This window comes from Sceloporus undulatus, chromosome 6 (assembly GCF_019175285.1).
Source record: "Sceloporus undulatus isolate JIND9_A2432 ecotype Alabama chromosome 6, SceUnd_v1.1, whole genome shotgun sequence".
In the NCBI taxonomy this organism is placed as follows: Eukaryota; Metazoa; Chordata; class Lepidosauria; order Squamata; family Phrynosomatidae; genus Sceloporus; species Sceloporus undulatus.
In genome coordinates, this window is record NC_056527.1 from 159,921,823 (window position 1) to 159,936,323 (window position 14,501).

General features: G+C 39.1%; 2 protein-coding genes across 4 annotated transcripts in view; one reads left to right on the forward strand and one right to left on the reverse strand.

Moving 5' to 3' along the window:
- Positions 1 to 7,186, reverse strand: part of FAM227B (family with sequence similarity 227 member B) — a 98,952-nt gene extending 91,766 nt beyond the window's left edge. For 2 of the 3 annotated variants that reach the window (XM_042474798.1, XM_042474797.1), the window contains exons 1-3: positions 7,071 to 7,186; positions 5,448 to 5,501; positions 1,691 to 1,949 (exon numbers count right to left, since the gene is read on the reverse strand). In XM_042474798.1, coding sequence (XP_042330732.1) covers positions 1,691 to 1,949; positions 5,448 to 5,501; positions 7,071 to 7,121 — 364 coding nt within the window. In that variant the 5' untranslated portion in view covers positions 7,122 to 7,186. Of the gene's footprint in view, positions 1 to 1,690; positions 1,950 to 5,447; positions 5,502 to 6,370; positions 6,399 to 7,070 lie in introns of those variants that run through there. The other variant, XM_042474799.1, reaches the window with a different exon arrangement.
- Positions 7,187 to 7,277: 91 nt separating this feature from the next.
- Positions 7,278 to 12,728, forward strand: DTWD1 (DTW domain containing 1). The gene is made up of 5 exons (XM_042470958.1): positions 7,278 to 7,389; positions 8,720 to 9,027; positions 10,092 to 10,235; positions 11,168 to 11,441; positions 12,023 to 12,728. The coding sequence occupies exons 2-5, from the start codon at positions 8,743 to 8,745 to the stop codon at positions 12,250 to 12,252; spliced, it is 933 nt and encodes a 310-aa protein (XP_042326892.1). The 5' UTR covers positions 7,278 to 7,389; positions 8,720 to 8,742; the 3' UTR covers positions 12,253 to 12,728.
- Positions 12,729 to 14,501: the final 1,773 nt, after the last annotated feature.

The window sequence follows — 14,501 nt, forward strand, 5'->3', positions numbered from 1 at the left end:
CTCTCCTTCAATCTTCTTGGGAACTTCACCACCACCCTCCCTCTACTTTTTTTTTTCCACAGCTGTATAGTTATTCATTTTGTTGTCTTAGATTTTATTGCAAGCTTCGGGGTGTTTTGGCATGGGGCCTGGTTCCAGGTGGAAATGAAACAGGGCTTGCATGCCTGTCAGGATTGGTAAAGGGGTCCCCTTTTGGGAACTTGGCAGCAAGGTCATGCCCAGCTCAGGCTTGTGCAGCTTTGCCTAAGTCCTAGGTGGCATGGGAACCACACAGTGGTGTCAGTCATGAGGATATGAGGACAGTTGTAAACCATTTAGACACTGTTAGTTCAGTATGAAGTGGCATATAAATGAAGCTGTTTGTTTTGATATATATCTGGGATATCTGTCATCCCAGATTTCTGCCCAGCATGCTGGTTAGGTTAATGATGATACCTCATCATCCAGCAGGCAGGGTAATCAATACTCAGATGCAGATCCATGTTAGTGCCAAGTGTATTTCCAGTTGCAACCAAGAAAGTTGTGGCCTGTTCTATTCCACGTTGAACCGCTGAAGTGTGATTATTGGGAAACTGTGTGTTAGTAGCGTCTGAACCCACAATGATACCCAAGTGACAGAACAGCTGGCCTAGATTATTGACTTAGCATGAAAGGCCTTACCTCTATTTAAATCAACTGAAGTTTTTAACAGAGCCACTCTAATTATGGAGTTAATGATTTTCCATACCACAAATCCAAAGATTAATCATGCACATATTTATCCAGAAGTTCAGCCCCACTGTGTTTAGTGGAATATGCTCCCTAGAAAATGTGCTTATGATTTCAACCTAAATGTTTCTTAGGGAAAAAAATATTTCTAAGGAAAACAGGGAGTAGTTTAAGGAGTGATGCTAATGAAGCACAGCAACACTCCTCAAACAAATTAATTTTTAAAACCCAAATAATATTACCAGACCACATATTTCCATAGATATAATTTTTAGATGAGATGAAAACCTGCTTTTTAAACCTACTTTGGCCATTAAGAAAAATATTTCCCTGTTGATATGAACCAAAGCACATTTTTAGCCTAATTTTCTGATCGCCATCAACTATATCAAGTAGGACACATCTGGTTTGTTCCTATAAAGATGCCAAATATGTTCTGGCCTCCAAAAACAGGGAAAAGGTTGAAACATTTCTTAGAATCTCAGGCACTTTAGCCAGTGTAACTAAGTAGATGCAGAACGGCTTATAGCTTATTACAGCCTGGGTAATAAATCTTGTCAAAATATATCCCAGAGACAATGCTAGATTTAAAAAACTAATAATATTAATGTGATGAAATTAATATTCTAATGTTTGTATAACCACTAGTTTTGAGTACAAGAGGGTATCCAACTTATCTTTTCAACAGACTGCTTGGGGAACATCCAAAACGTTTGAATAATTAGATGCTAAATAGCATCATTGTAGTGTTACATGAAAGAAATACACAAAACATATTATCTAGTGAGACAACAAGATTCAAATAATGCACTGCATGCAAAATTACCAGGATTCCTTCTAAATATTATACACTATAGACTGTTCCATCCAACAAGTGATCGTTTAAAAAAAAAATGATAACTAAATATTTTTTCAAAGCCTGGACATTACATAATAAATATATATCTCAACAACTGGCCTTACTACTAAGAGATAAAATTACCTTCCTTTGGCACAGAAAGCCCTTGGTTATCTATTTCTGATTGTCCAGATTCCAAAGCAAATGTATATTTAACATGCTCATCTACTTTTATTTTGCATTCCTGCACTCTTTTTTCTAGGTTGGAAATAGTTTCAGTAACCAGTGGAACATTGTCACGAAGATACTTAGTAAGAGTTTTCAGTGGATAGTCCTTTTTTAATTTAGCAATTAAAGGGCTGATGTCCAATTCCTGCATGTAGGGGAATCTTGGCCAATTATCCTGCAATAAAAACAATTATAGAAATATGAGAGTCATTAATAATGTTTGTATGCACAAACAGACACACTCACACTCATATTTTGTAATATACATGAAAACAGCAAAATTCAATCTTGTAAATCTAACCAATTACAATGGCATATACTGTATTTAATTTGCTAAACATTGGTTAGACTGTATTCATAGGCTTGTGGTGATTCCTTACAGTCACAAGTGATAGCCTTATTAAACTACATTTTGCTACTGTTCTTTGCACCAGGGCAATACACTTTAGTTACAAGTATACAATAAAATGAACCCCATTCTGGAAAGGCCCCTCTTCAGACAGATCTGATGCAATTCTTTTGGAACTGAGTTTAAAGGGAATCAGCCATTCTGTCAGTTCAAACTGCCAAATTGTTAAATATTGTAATAAATACTAGGTCCAAAATGCCAAAGATGATCAGCTTTTGAAATGATCAGTCCTGCAACAATTGGTTGACATTTTTAGTATGGTTGATAATTCAACCAACATTTTGTATATACTATAATAAAATGAACAGACTATAATTTCTTCTTTTACACTGTGTTCCAGTTTTTTGCAGGGCATGCAAGGAATGCAAGAAGGAGACTGGTGAAATGGTTTGAGGTTTTGGAGTAAGATCCTGGGAATCCAGGATGTGAATAACTGCTCAGCCATGGAAACCCAGTGGGTGACCTTGAGCAAGGCAAACCCTTTTTGCCTCAGAGGAAAGCGATGAGGAATCCTTCCAGAACAAATTTTGCCAAGAAGCCTTATGGTTGCCATATGTCAGAAACTATAACTATTCAAAGCTCACACTATCTTACTAGGCTGAATCTATACCAGCAACATAATCCAGATCCAGTGCACAGCATTTTGGCCTGATTTCACCCTCTTTACACCACACCGACTTATAAAAATCTGGATCCAAACTGTATTGATAGCCACACATTTCCCTAGCTGAATTCAAATCAGTATAAAAGGGTGTTTCCTCACATGTGCTTTTTTGCTCCTTACCAGCATGCATAAACCTATCAACCAACATTTTCTGTCAATCTCACCACTCATTTTCACTCCCACTGGATGGCTTTCCCATTTGCCCCCCACCCAGTGATCAAGTGTTTTGTGGGGGGTTTTTGGGCTATGTGGCCATGTTCTAGAAGAGTTTATTCCTGACGTTTCACCAGCATCTCTGGCTGGCATCTTCCCTTGCTTCTCAATCCGAATCCTTTATTGAATAAAGATCAGTGTCTACAGAACACTCTCCTTCTTCTCAGTGTGATGCTTGGCTGATGCTGCTTCTCCCAAGCCCTCTGCTATCCATCACTCCCTTTCCAAGTGCTTCTGATGATGACCCTGGACTTTTCAGAAGCAGGGAAAGCAACCCCTGGGCTTTGATGTGAGAGAAAAACAAACTTTCACTTTGAAGCTATATGACTGTAGGAGAATAGTGGCTGGATTAGTTCAGTTTCTGTTGAAATTAATCTTCAGTAAAGTTCCTTTTTTGTTGTTTTCTGTCAGCTTGATGTATTGATGCACACAAACATATGCGAATCTACTGTGAACAAGCAAAGAATGGCAAAATGCTTGCTAGAATGAGGATGCCACCCACAAATCTGTCTCCTTCCTCCCAATGTCGCACCAATCTAGAAGATTACATGTTGCATAGAAAATAGGGGGGAGAACACATTTTTTCCTAATTGAAGCTACAAAGTGAAAAGCAAGTTTTTCTAAATCACATTAAAGCCTCAAAGAAGCACTTCTTCTGTGAAAACAGTTGTACAGAACACCCTGTGCTCAACAACTCCAGAATTGAGGTGAGTACAGATTATATTTTTGGCTAGTGTGGGAATGTGACAATCATTTGTGGTAGTTTGCTAAACATACACATTTTTATTTCTTGGCCCTTTTAAATGTTTATGGAGGAGCTGAGAAATCTGCCACATGATCACCCAGGTGTGAGAATTTTCCAGTTGAGTGAATGGATGGAAATTTGAGATTCAATGCCCTGGAAGTTTCGCTGTTTTATTACTTTATTGCTTAAGCGCAGTTAAACAGCAGGGGTGCAATAGAATCTGTGTGTCTTCACATTTGGAAAGGTCTAGCAAGCAACATTAGGAAGCTACTCTTGCCAATGAGATGTTGAAATTGTGTGTTTCTGTTCTTTTTGAAAATTACTGGATTCAAATTTGTCAAACTTAAAACAGAACGTGTCACACAGGGATTGGGAAAGTACCTTGGTATTGTTTATGAAGAAAACAAGCTGGGATCAGTTTGGAATAGAGTTTCTATAGCCGGGAGGGGGATTATGGGAGTTGTAATCCAAAACTTTTCCAGGCTCCCCCCCCCCCTTTTAGTGCATACTATAATGCACTGAACTCAATGGAGGATACAAATGTGAAGCACATTATTGGCCCACTAAATATGCAGTTTTTCCTGTTTAAGGCAAATGGGACTCATTTTAAGCAACGTCTGAACCACTGTTTATCATAGCATGCTCCTCCCCAGGTATTGTTGAACTGCAAGTTCCAGCAGCCCCTAGCTGGTGTATCCAATGCTGAGGAGCCTGGAAGCTGCAGTCCAACAACATCTGGATCTTGAAAGCTATGCAGAGGCAGTCAGTCCTGGTTAGTACTTGGATGGGAGACTGCCATGAAATACCAGATGCTGTAGACTATCTTTCAGAGGATGAAACTAGCAAAACCACTGTGTTACTTTATCATAGTGCATAGAATGCAAGCAGTTCATGGCCCAAGAAAATTCTATGAAATTCATACGCTAGCCATAAATTGATGGGTGACTTGAAGGCACACACATGCACACACCTTTTAAGCTCTGCAGCCCCTGGAGACAGGTGGGCCATATCTGGCCCTATGGCATACCTGGCCGAAGTCACCAAAGAAGGAGCAAAGGGAACTGAGAGAATGAAGATGCCAGCCACAGATGCTGGCGAAACACCAGGAAGAAACTCTGCTAGAACATGACCTCATAGCCCAAAAACCCCACAAACAACTATGGATGCCGGCCATGAAAGCCTTCGACTTCACAGTACTATCAAAGCAAAAAAGGAGAGAGATGTTTCAATCTAGGACCAGGAGATAGAAAAATATATCTTATAAGAGATTAGGTGGGTAAACTCACCAGAAGTAATTGTAGAGTAATTCATTAAAATAACAGAAATGACACAGGCCTAAGTCTGAGATCATTTGTGCTTAACTTCCAAATTACAAAAGGACAATAGCTTCTCAACTGCCTTCAGAACTTGCATATGAAAAATGCAGAATAACCATGACATGACTTTCTATAGCAAGTGTTCCAGTTCTATGTTATTCTTACATCCTAGTGACCTGAGGATCTGAAATGCAATCTTCACTCAAACATGTTTTTCTGAGTTTTACACTAATGCAGCCTTATTTTCCAGTTTGATCTCTCCATTTCCCCAGTATGAGCAAGCGCATGTGCACTCAGCCAGACACATACACACAAAATGTACATACCAAGTTCTGAGAGAGCAAAAATTCTTCATATGTTCGAGCAGGTACTGCCAGTTTCTACAAACACAGAAATATATAATTGTCATAGGGAGGAAAAAAGCAACCTTCAGAAAAGAAAGATAGAAGGCAATGAAAGGAATTAACAAAAGCAAGACTGTAGTGTCTATAGTTGGGCCTTACCAATTAATATATAAAAGAGAGGTATCAGAAATGCTAAATAAAGAATTGCAAAGGCAACAAGAAAGGGCAGTCTTTTATCTTAGGGCCGTTTTAACACAATTACTGAGATGGGTTTTACTGTATATATTTATTTGGGGATCAGACCCTATGTGTTTGTATATTGCAGAGACATCACATAAGTCTCTCCTTGTATTAGTGTGTCAATAATTTAAGGTCTGTATGTAAAGACCTCCAGAAATGTCAGGTCCACTATTTGTCAGCAAAGGAAGGAGTGTTCTCGATTGTGTAGCCCACTATGGAATGCCCTCTGTTTTAACTCACTGTCTGTTTTATTGTCTACTGTGTATGTATATATATATAATTTTATTTTAATTAATATTTCATCACCTCTACATCTTCAAGCATATAGTGTTATTTTAAAATATTGTATTAAACAGAATCCATTACACTCTTTTTTACAAAGCCACATGTGGCAATAGATAGATAGATAGATAGATAGATAGATAGACAGACATGTCTGATACATGCCCAAAACACACTGCAGAAATAATCCAAAGATATAGCCGTGTTAGTTTGTAGAATAGAAAAAAGTTGGCAGCATGAGCTTTCGTAGACTATGGAATTCTGGGAGGTTATGGAATTCTGGGACTTATTTGTTTATTTATTTACAGTATTTATACCCCGCCCTCTCAGAGAAGCTTGCAATTATTATTTTTCATTAGACGATTCCCTGCCCTCAGGCTTACAATCTAAACAAGGTTTGATGTGTTGTGCTTTTCTGGCTCAAGGCTATGGAATTCTGGGAGTTGGAGTATGTTGTGCTTTTCTGGCTCAAGGCTATGGAATTCTGGGAGTTGAAGTATGTTGTGCTTTTGTGGCTCAAGGCTATGGAATTCTGGGAGTTGGAGTGTTGGGCTCTTCTGGATTGAGGCTATAGAATTCTGGGAGTTGGAGTCTGTTGTGCTTTTCTGGATGAAGGCTATGGAATTCTGGGAGATGAAGACTATTGTGGGGCCCAGAGTGGGCCCTGGCTCAAGGCTATGGCATTCTGGGAGACGGGTTGCCATAATTGTCCACTATTACCAGGGGCAAAATGTGGAACAAATTCTAGACCAAACTGTAGGACAACTGCAGGACAAAACTCAGCCCAAAATGTAGGGCATTTAAGAAAAATGGAGGACCTTTAATGTCCTACATTTTGGGCTGAGTTTTGTCCTGCAGTTGTCCTACAGTTTGGTCTCGAATTTGTCCTACATTTTGTCCCTGGTAATAGTGGACAATTATGGCAACACCCACAACAAACTCCAACTCCTAGAATTCCATAGCCTTGAGCCAGGGAGGCAGTTAAAGCGGTGCCAAACCGGGTTATTTCTCCAGTGTGGAAAGTCTCCAGGTAAGCCCCAGAGACTTTCAAACCCATAATGTTTACATCATGAAACCCCGGACCTTCTTGGGAGGCCGGTTAAAGAACAAGAAAGAAGAAGACATGGGCTTCATTCTTGGGCAACACTAGGCCTCTCTCTCTCCCTCTCCTCGCAAGATGAGTAGGCCAGGCCTTTCCCAGGCAGCGAGGCCTGTCTTTGCGTTGCTAGGGGCGCCTTAGCTCCCTAGCAACCGTGCCCCGGAAGCGCGGTCCAACGCTTTGGAACCGTCCGACCTTCAACGCAGAGCGAGGCACTAAGGTTCCGGCCTAGAGCCCAATAGGAAGAAGGCAAGAAAGCAGCGGAGAGAGAGGAGCGGCTGGGCTTTGCTTCCAGAGGCCTAGGTCGGTTCTTATTCTCTTGGGAGCTCTTCCTAGCCATTCAGGGGGAAAGGGTCAGGCCCAAGGGCTGTGGCATTCTGGGAATGGTCTTCAGTTAAAAGCTAAAAGGGCCAATGCTATTCTAGGCTGCATCAATAGAAGCATAGTGTCTAGACATCAAGGGAAGCAATAGTGCCACTCTATTCTGCTTTGGCCAGGCCTCAACTGGAATAACAGGGTGTCCACTTCTCAGCAGTGGCTCCTCTTCATCCTGGAGAGGAGTGACCAGTGGGGTGTCCAGTGGGGTTGTGTCCTGGGCCCAGTGCTATTCAGTATCTTTATCAATGACTTGTATTGACAGAATTGGGAGCATGCTTATCAAATTTGCAGATGACACCAATTTAGGAGGAATAGCTAATACCCCAGAGGACAGGATCAAAATTCAAAATGACCTGGATAGACTAGAAAACTGGGCCAAAGCTAACAAAATGAAATTCAATACAGAGAAGTGTAAGGTACTGCACTTAGGGCGGAAAAATGAAATGCATAGATATAGATGGGGGACACCTGGCTGAATGAAACTACGTGTGAAAGGGATCTTGGAGTCCAAGTAGACCACAAGTTGAACATGAGTCAACAATGTGATGCGGCAGCTAACAAGGCCAATGCAATTTTAGGCTGAAGTATAGTGTCTAGATCAAGGGAAGTAATAGTGCCACTATATTCTGCTTTGGTCAGGCCCCACCAAACCTGGGATATTGTGTCCAGTTCTGGGCCCCACAATTCAAAAAGGATGTTGAGAAACTGGAGCGTGTCCAAAGGAGGGCGACTAAAATGCTGATGGGTCTGGAAACCACAAAGCCCTATGAGGAACGACTTAGGCAGCTGGGGATGTTTAGCCTGGAGAAGAGAAGGTTAAGAGGTGATATGACAGCCCTGTTTAAATACTTGAAGGGATGTCATATTGAGGAGGGAGCAAGCTTGTTTTCTGCTGCTCCAGAGAACAGGAACCGGAGCAATGGATGCAAGCTCCAGGAAAAGAGATTCCAGCACAACATTAGGAGGAACTTCCTGACAGTAAGGACTCCTTCCTTGGAGTGTAGTGGAGTCTCCTTCCTTGGAGGTCTTTAAGCAGAGGCTGGATTCCCATCTGTCAGGGATGCTTTGATTGAGAGTTCCTGCATGGCACAGGGTTGTGGACTGGATGGCCCTTGTGGTCTCTTCCAACTATGATTCTATGTTCTCTTTGGTCTAGATCCAACTTATTAAGACTTGAGTCATAACTAGCAAAGTGTTTCTGTACAAAGTTACTTTTTAATGTTGTTGTGATTTTATTCCCTTTAACATGTTACAGATCGAGGAATATTATTTGAACTGATGATGTCATTGAATCCACCTATGATTTTAATAGAAAACCATGAACAGAATCAGGGAGAAAAAAGAAGTTCTGAATGCCTGAAAAGCCTAAATGCAGAGGCTGAAACCAGAAAGCAAGAATCCCCTATTGAAAGCTTAAGTCTAGCATCTCAGGCTGTGCTTGAAAGAGCCCAAAAGCAAGGGAGATCAAAATGTCCAAGGTGTAATAGTTCGAGGATGTTCTACTGTTACACATGCTATGTTCCTGTTGAAACTGTCCCTACCAGAGAAATTCCTACTGTGAAGGTTAGTGAAGGTTATATTTCATTTTCCTTTGGGTTTCATTGTTCATTTTAAACATATTTCATTCATAGTGAATAAGTCTAATGAATTAACTGGAGAGGGCAGGAGGAATTTCATGCTTCATATTATACAGTCAACCCTCCATATTTCCAGCTTTGACTTTTGTGGCCTAAGAATTTCTAGGTCCTACAGTGCAACCCTGACAGAAGTTGACCGTAGAGTTGTTATAGAGAACCTAGAAGTTCCTAGAGAAAACATTTTTCTAGGCATTCGTCGGTCCTCCAGCATTATTTTGTGATCAACCTCTGGCAGATGTTGACCGTAAAATTGCACTGAAGGACCTGGAGATTCCCAGAGAGGTTTCGCTTAGGTAAAAATTCACAGGGGTTCTTCATCCTTTTCCACAGTGAATGTGGAGGGACCATTGTAGTTAACAAATGGATTACCACTACAATCCTGTACCAGCCTTCATAGTAACTGCAAACGCCCTGAAATCGTAACTGTGAACATTGAGTTGTAGAGGTCAGTTCTACAGCAAACTCCATGCCTGCGAAATCTCTATAGCAGTTGCTTCTTCTTTCTCTTCCTGAAACCATGACAGGCATTGCCAGTCAGAGTAGATTTGGTAAAAGCTGTTTTATTTTTTCATTCATTCACTTCAGGCCTTTCCTCTTCAGTCATAGGAGATCATAACACCTAACAGTATGTTTTTCAAAATGTTGCATTGTTTTATTGTCATATACAAGCAAATAAATCAATATAAAAGCTTGATATAGCTTCTTCTTTTTTTAATCCAGCCAATATTTTTCTTCTCTTTTGAAAATGCTGAAGTGGTAATTTTGGAGAGTCTCCTTTGGAAAAGATTCCTGAAAACAGTTCAAAGAGCCTTTTTTCTCACAGATGCCAAAAAGTTATGCATTTTAACATGCACAGTCCTATCACAATTGATGCAAAATGTTATCTTGTTCTCCAGTGCCTATCCCTAAATGCAAAACGTTAAGCAAGTTAATAATGTTTCCTATGAAGAGTGCATTTTCACTATCTATGTTCTGTATTCTTGGTTTCAGCTTCCTTTGAAAATTGATATAATTAAGCACCCCAATGAAACTGATGGCAAAAGTACAGCTGTACATGCCAAGCTCCTGGCACCTGAAGACGTTACCATTTACACATATCCTTGTATTCCAGACTATGAAGAAACAAAACATGAAGTAAGAGATAGTTTTAGAAGGCGTTTCAAGCATTGCACATGTATTATCAGTAATTCTTACAGTGGCATTATTAAAAGAGGAATTGATATTATTCTCAGTATGCTGAGGGGATGATGGGTAACAGCTGAATTTCAGCTTCTGTCTTAAAGCTCTTATTCTTGTTGGAAGACAGTGAAGAGAGTACGAAAAACATATTAAAAAGCAGAAAACAGTGAGGAGACAAGCTAAACGTGCTCTGAGATGGTAAACTGTTTATTCAGTGTTTTTAAAATTCCCAGTGCATTTCAGCCTCTGTCAGAAAAGGCCTTCTTCGGGGGGCAGAAACAAACACGAATACACATCTATTATAAGTATTAAAAGGTCAGGACAACACTCAGTTAGCTTTAACCCATAAAAACATAGAGATACATATCTTTCTATTAAAAATATGTGTACTTTAAAGAAAAAATGAGGTGGAATGGATTCTAAAATTGAAATCCCTGGTGCCTTTTGTACTGAATGAAGATCTGGACCTACAATCTTCAAATGTAGCAAAGAATGTATATATGCAAATGACTGAAATACAGTGGCAAGGGATATGGGCTGAGTAATCATCTGGAGAGATTGCATCAGATGTCCCTGTGTCTCATCCAAGACATATCATTGTTTGTTTCTGTCCCCTGAAGAAGGCCTTTTTTCACTGAGGCCAAAATGAGTTGGTCATTTTAAAAATACTGAATAAACAGTTGAGTATCTCAAAGCATGCAGAACTTGTCTTCTCACTGTTTTCTTGTTGAAAGATGTCAGCCATCTTAAGTATCTCTTTTCAAAACTGTAAGTTGTAAGTTATAAATTGGCCGAATAAATTAATAATGCTCAACCACTGCACCACCACTTACTGTACTTTAAAATAGTAACCAAATTTAACAGATTCTATCATGGTTTCCTTTTAGATTGCACTGATCTTTCCTGGGCCTAATTCCATTTTAGTAAATGACATCCCTCACTCTTTGCAAAACAAATGTAAGAAGAATGTCAGTAATGATAAGGATGGGGACACAGCAACAGAACCAGCCCTCAAGAATGCCAGAGTTGAATTGGGCGATGACTGCAATTTGGATGAACAATTGGACAGCAGGAGCAAAAATACCCCACTGAAGAAAATTATATTTATTGACAGTACCTGGAACCAGACAAACAAAATAATCACAGATGAGCGACTCCAAGGTATATCAAAATCTGCACCATAATTTTAAAGTCTTTCTGTCTGTTATGCAATACAGTCTGCATGTGAGATCACATGGGCCACACTACTGAAATAATCCAGTTTGACACCACTTTAACTGCAATGGCTTAATGCTATGGGATTCTGGGAACTGTGATTTGTTTTGGCAGCAGAGGTCTCATAAAACTAGCAGTCCCAGAATTCCTTAGCATTGAGCCAGGGCACTTAAAATGGTATCGAACTGGATTATTTATGCAGTGAGCGTGTAGCCTTTGTCACCAAATAGGGTTTGATATCTAAGGGGATCAAAATCAAGATTCAGTAAGATTTTGACCCAATCTGCCAAATTATATCTGTTACTATATATACTCTTATATAGGGCCCACTGTATATATGTTTAAAATGACCAGATTTCAGTTTTGAGGGGAAAGATGGGCTATACATAAAATAACTCACTCACGCCATAGTTCTCCACCAGACACCTTCTGTTGAGATAGTTGAAAGAAAACTATTATCAGTAGCTGGTTTAAGTCATCTGTGTGAAAAGGTTTACATATTACATTTTGTTTCTTACCCTTTGCAGGATTGCTACAAATTGAATTGAAATCAAGGAAAACCTGCTTTTGGCGCCACCAAAAAGGAAAGCCTGATACCTACTTGTCTACTATTGAAGCAATTTATTACTTTTTAGTAGACTATCACAAGGATCTCTTAAAGGAAAAATATGAAGGGCAGTATGACAACTTGCTTTTTTTCTTCTCATTTATGTACAGACTGATAAAAAATGCCAAGTGTTCTGTGGGAAAAGAATAAAATATCCCTCGCATCAGTGGCATAAAACCAAAACTTCCATTATGATCCATTGCACATGGTTCTGGAAAACTTACCATTCAGGTTTGAATTACAGAAATGTTATTGTATAGTTGGCTAGAATACTGTTCAGAATACTAAAAAGTTCCTGCCCCTTGAATTTCCATACCCAAAGCATATAACATCAGGCATATTTCTGTTGGGTTGCTGTGGGAGTGTTGGCCGAAACAAAAGCGATTCTGTTGCATCTAAATAGAAATGTTTTCCAGTTGTAATGAACAGTGGGGAGGCACCAGGCTCACAAGGTAGGATTTTGAAGAGAAGTGATGTCCAATGTAACTACCGTGGAGTTCCATCAGTGTAGTTATGTCTGATAATGCAGGATCTTTGGCCCTATACAGACAGGCCAAAATAAAGCTGCTTCAGGTCACTTTGGAGGTATGCTGTTTAAATGATGCATGTGTCCTAAGAGTTTGGAAGCCGCACCAAAGCTGCACTCCAGTCCCATTTAAACAGTATACCTCCAAAGTGATTCGAAGCAGCTCTATTTTGGCCTGTCTGTATCAGACCTTTGTCAATTTTTTAAAAGGTCTTCTTTCTCTCCCCAGCAATGCAATAAAACAGAATTTCTCTTCATTACAGATACTTTTTTGTCTCTTTTCAAAAAGATTTGATTTATTATTGTTTTTATAGCTTTGGTATGCAATGCATTTCATATAGGGAATGGTAGTATTGTTTTTGGGAAACTAATGATAAATATTAGTTTATATAATGTGAAGTTGAAGGCTTTCATGGCCAGCATCCATAGTTTTTTCTGGGTTTTTCAGGCTATGTGGCCATGTTCTAGAAGAGTTTATTCAAACATGTTATGAGGATTAAATGGCAGATTCCCAGCTGTCAAGAAACTGTGTTTTTCTCTCCATCTTTAGAACAATTCATTGAGTATAAGTATCTGTTATGGTTATAATGCACACACACTGTTCTTATTAACCACCAGTTACTCACCTTTTTTCAGCAAGTTATACAGATCAAGCATTGCTTACATACTGCAGTTCAAGAAAAATCCTACCAGGAAGGTGCCTTAAATTTGTTTTACAAGGCATATAGGCTAGTGGGTGTTTTCACCCGCAGTTAGAGGGCATTTAGGGCTGAAGGGCGGGGTATCAATATCAATAATAATAATAATAATAATAAGATACACAAGGAAGTGGAATCATCACTGTTGTATAGAATGATGCAGAAATGCATCAGTCCACCTTCAAAAGAGATAAGAGATGACATTGTAGATTCTTTTCTGTGTATGAACTGAATTCTGTATCTATTATTTATCTGTCTTCATACAACAAAATACAATATTACAGAAGAAAAAGAAATGTAAAATGGAGTTGCTAAATAAAATGATAAAAGAAAGAGAAGAGGTGTTAAAAGAAAATCCAGATAATAGGAATGCCTTAAAAGATATAAAGATGTTGAAAAACAGATTTCTTTAGAATTAGTCATGGAGATAGAGAAAAGACTAAAAAAAGACTAAACAATATAATTTTGAATACTCAAATAAAGTGGGTACATGGCCCACAATGCTTGAACGGCTAATGATACACAGATCTAAGTGTGTGTTGTTTTTACAGCAAGAAATATCTTTAGAGTAATCTCCCTAATAAACTGCTAATGCTTTCACTGTCCATTGTTGTCTCTTAATACTGTCAGGAAAAGGGCATTTTGGTTTTGCACAATGATTAATACTATATCTCCCGTGTATGGGTCTTGATCATGTTTTAGACAAGGACATGTCTGGCCTTCTCAGAAAGTCGAAAACAGCATTTCAAAAGATTATTAGGCTATAGTAGTAAAGGGAAATCATCCCACCGCTGGAAATGCACACAACAGCAAACTCCTTGATTGTTTTTCAACAGCCAAATAGAAAAGAAAGCCATATTCATTTTCTTCCAAATTACATTTCTTGGAAACATGTTTTTCTTTTCTTTTTTCTGTTTGAAAGCTGAGCCAGATAAAAAGTCATATAAAAAAATTTTAGTTCCTTTTTAGAGAATGTTACCATTTCATCTCTGTGCCTCAGACAATGTGAGGTCCAGGATTGAGTGAGGTTCCTGAAGTCAACCAATTCCTTCCAACCATATGAATGGACATGCTCTCATCTTTCCCTACCAGCTGCATCCTCTGCTTTGGAAAGTTTACCCAACTTTAGAAACTTTTTATTTGAAATGTGATGAAAAAGTCAAGGGGAGAAGTAC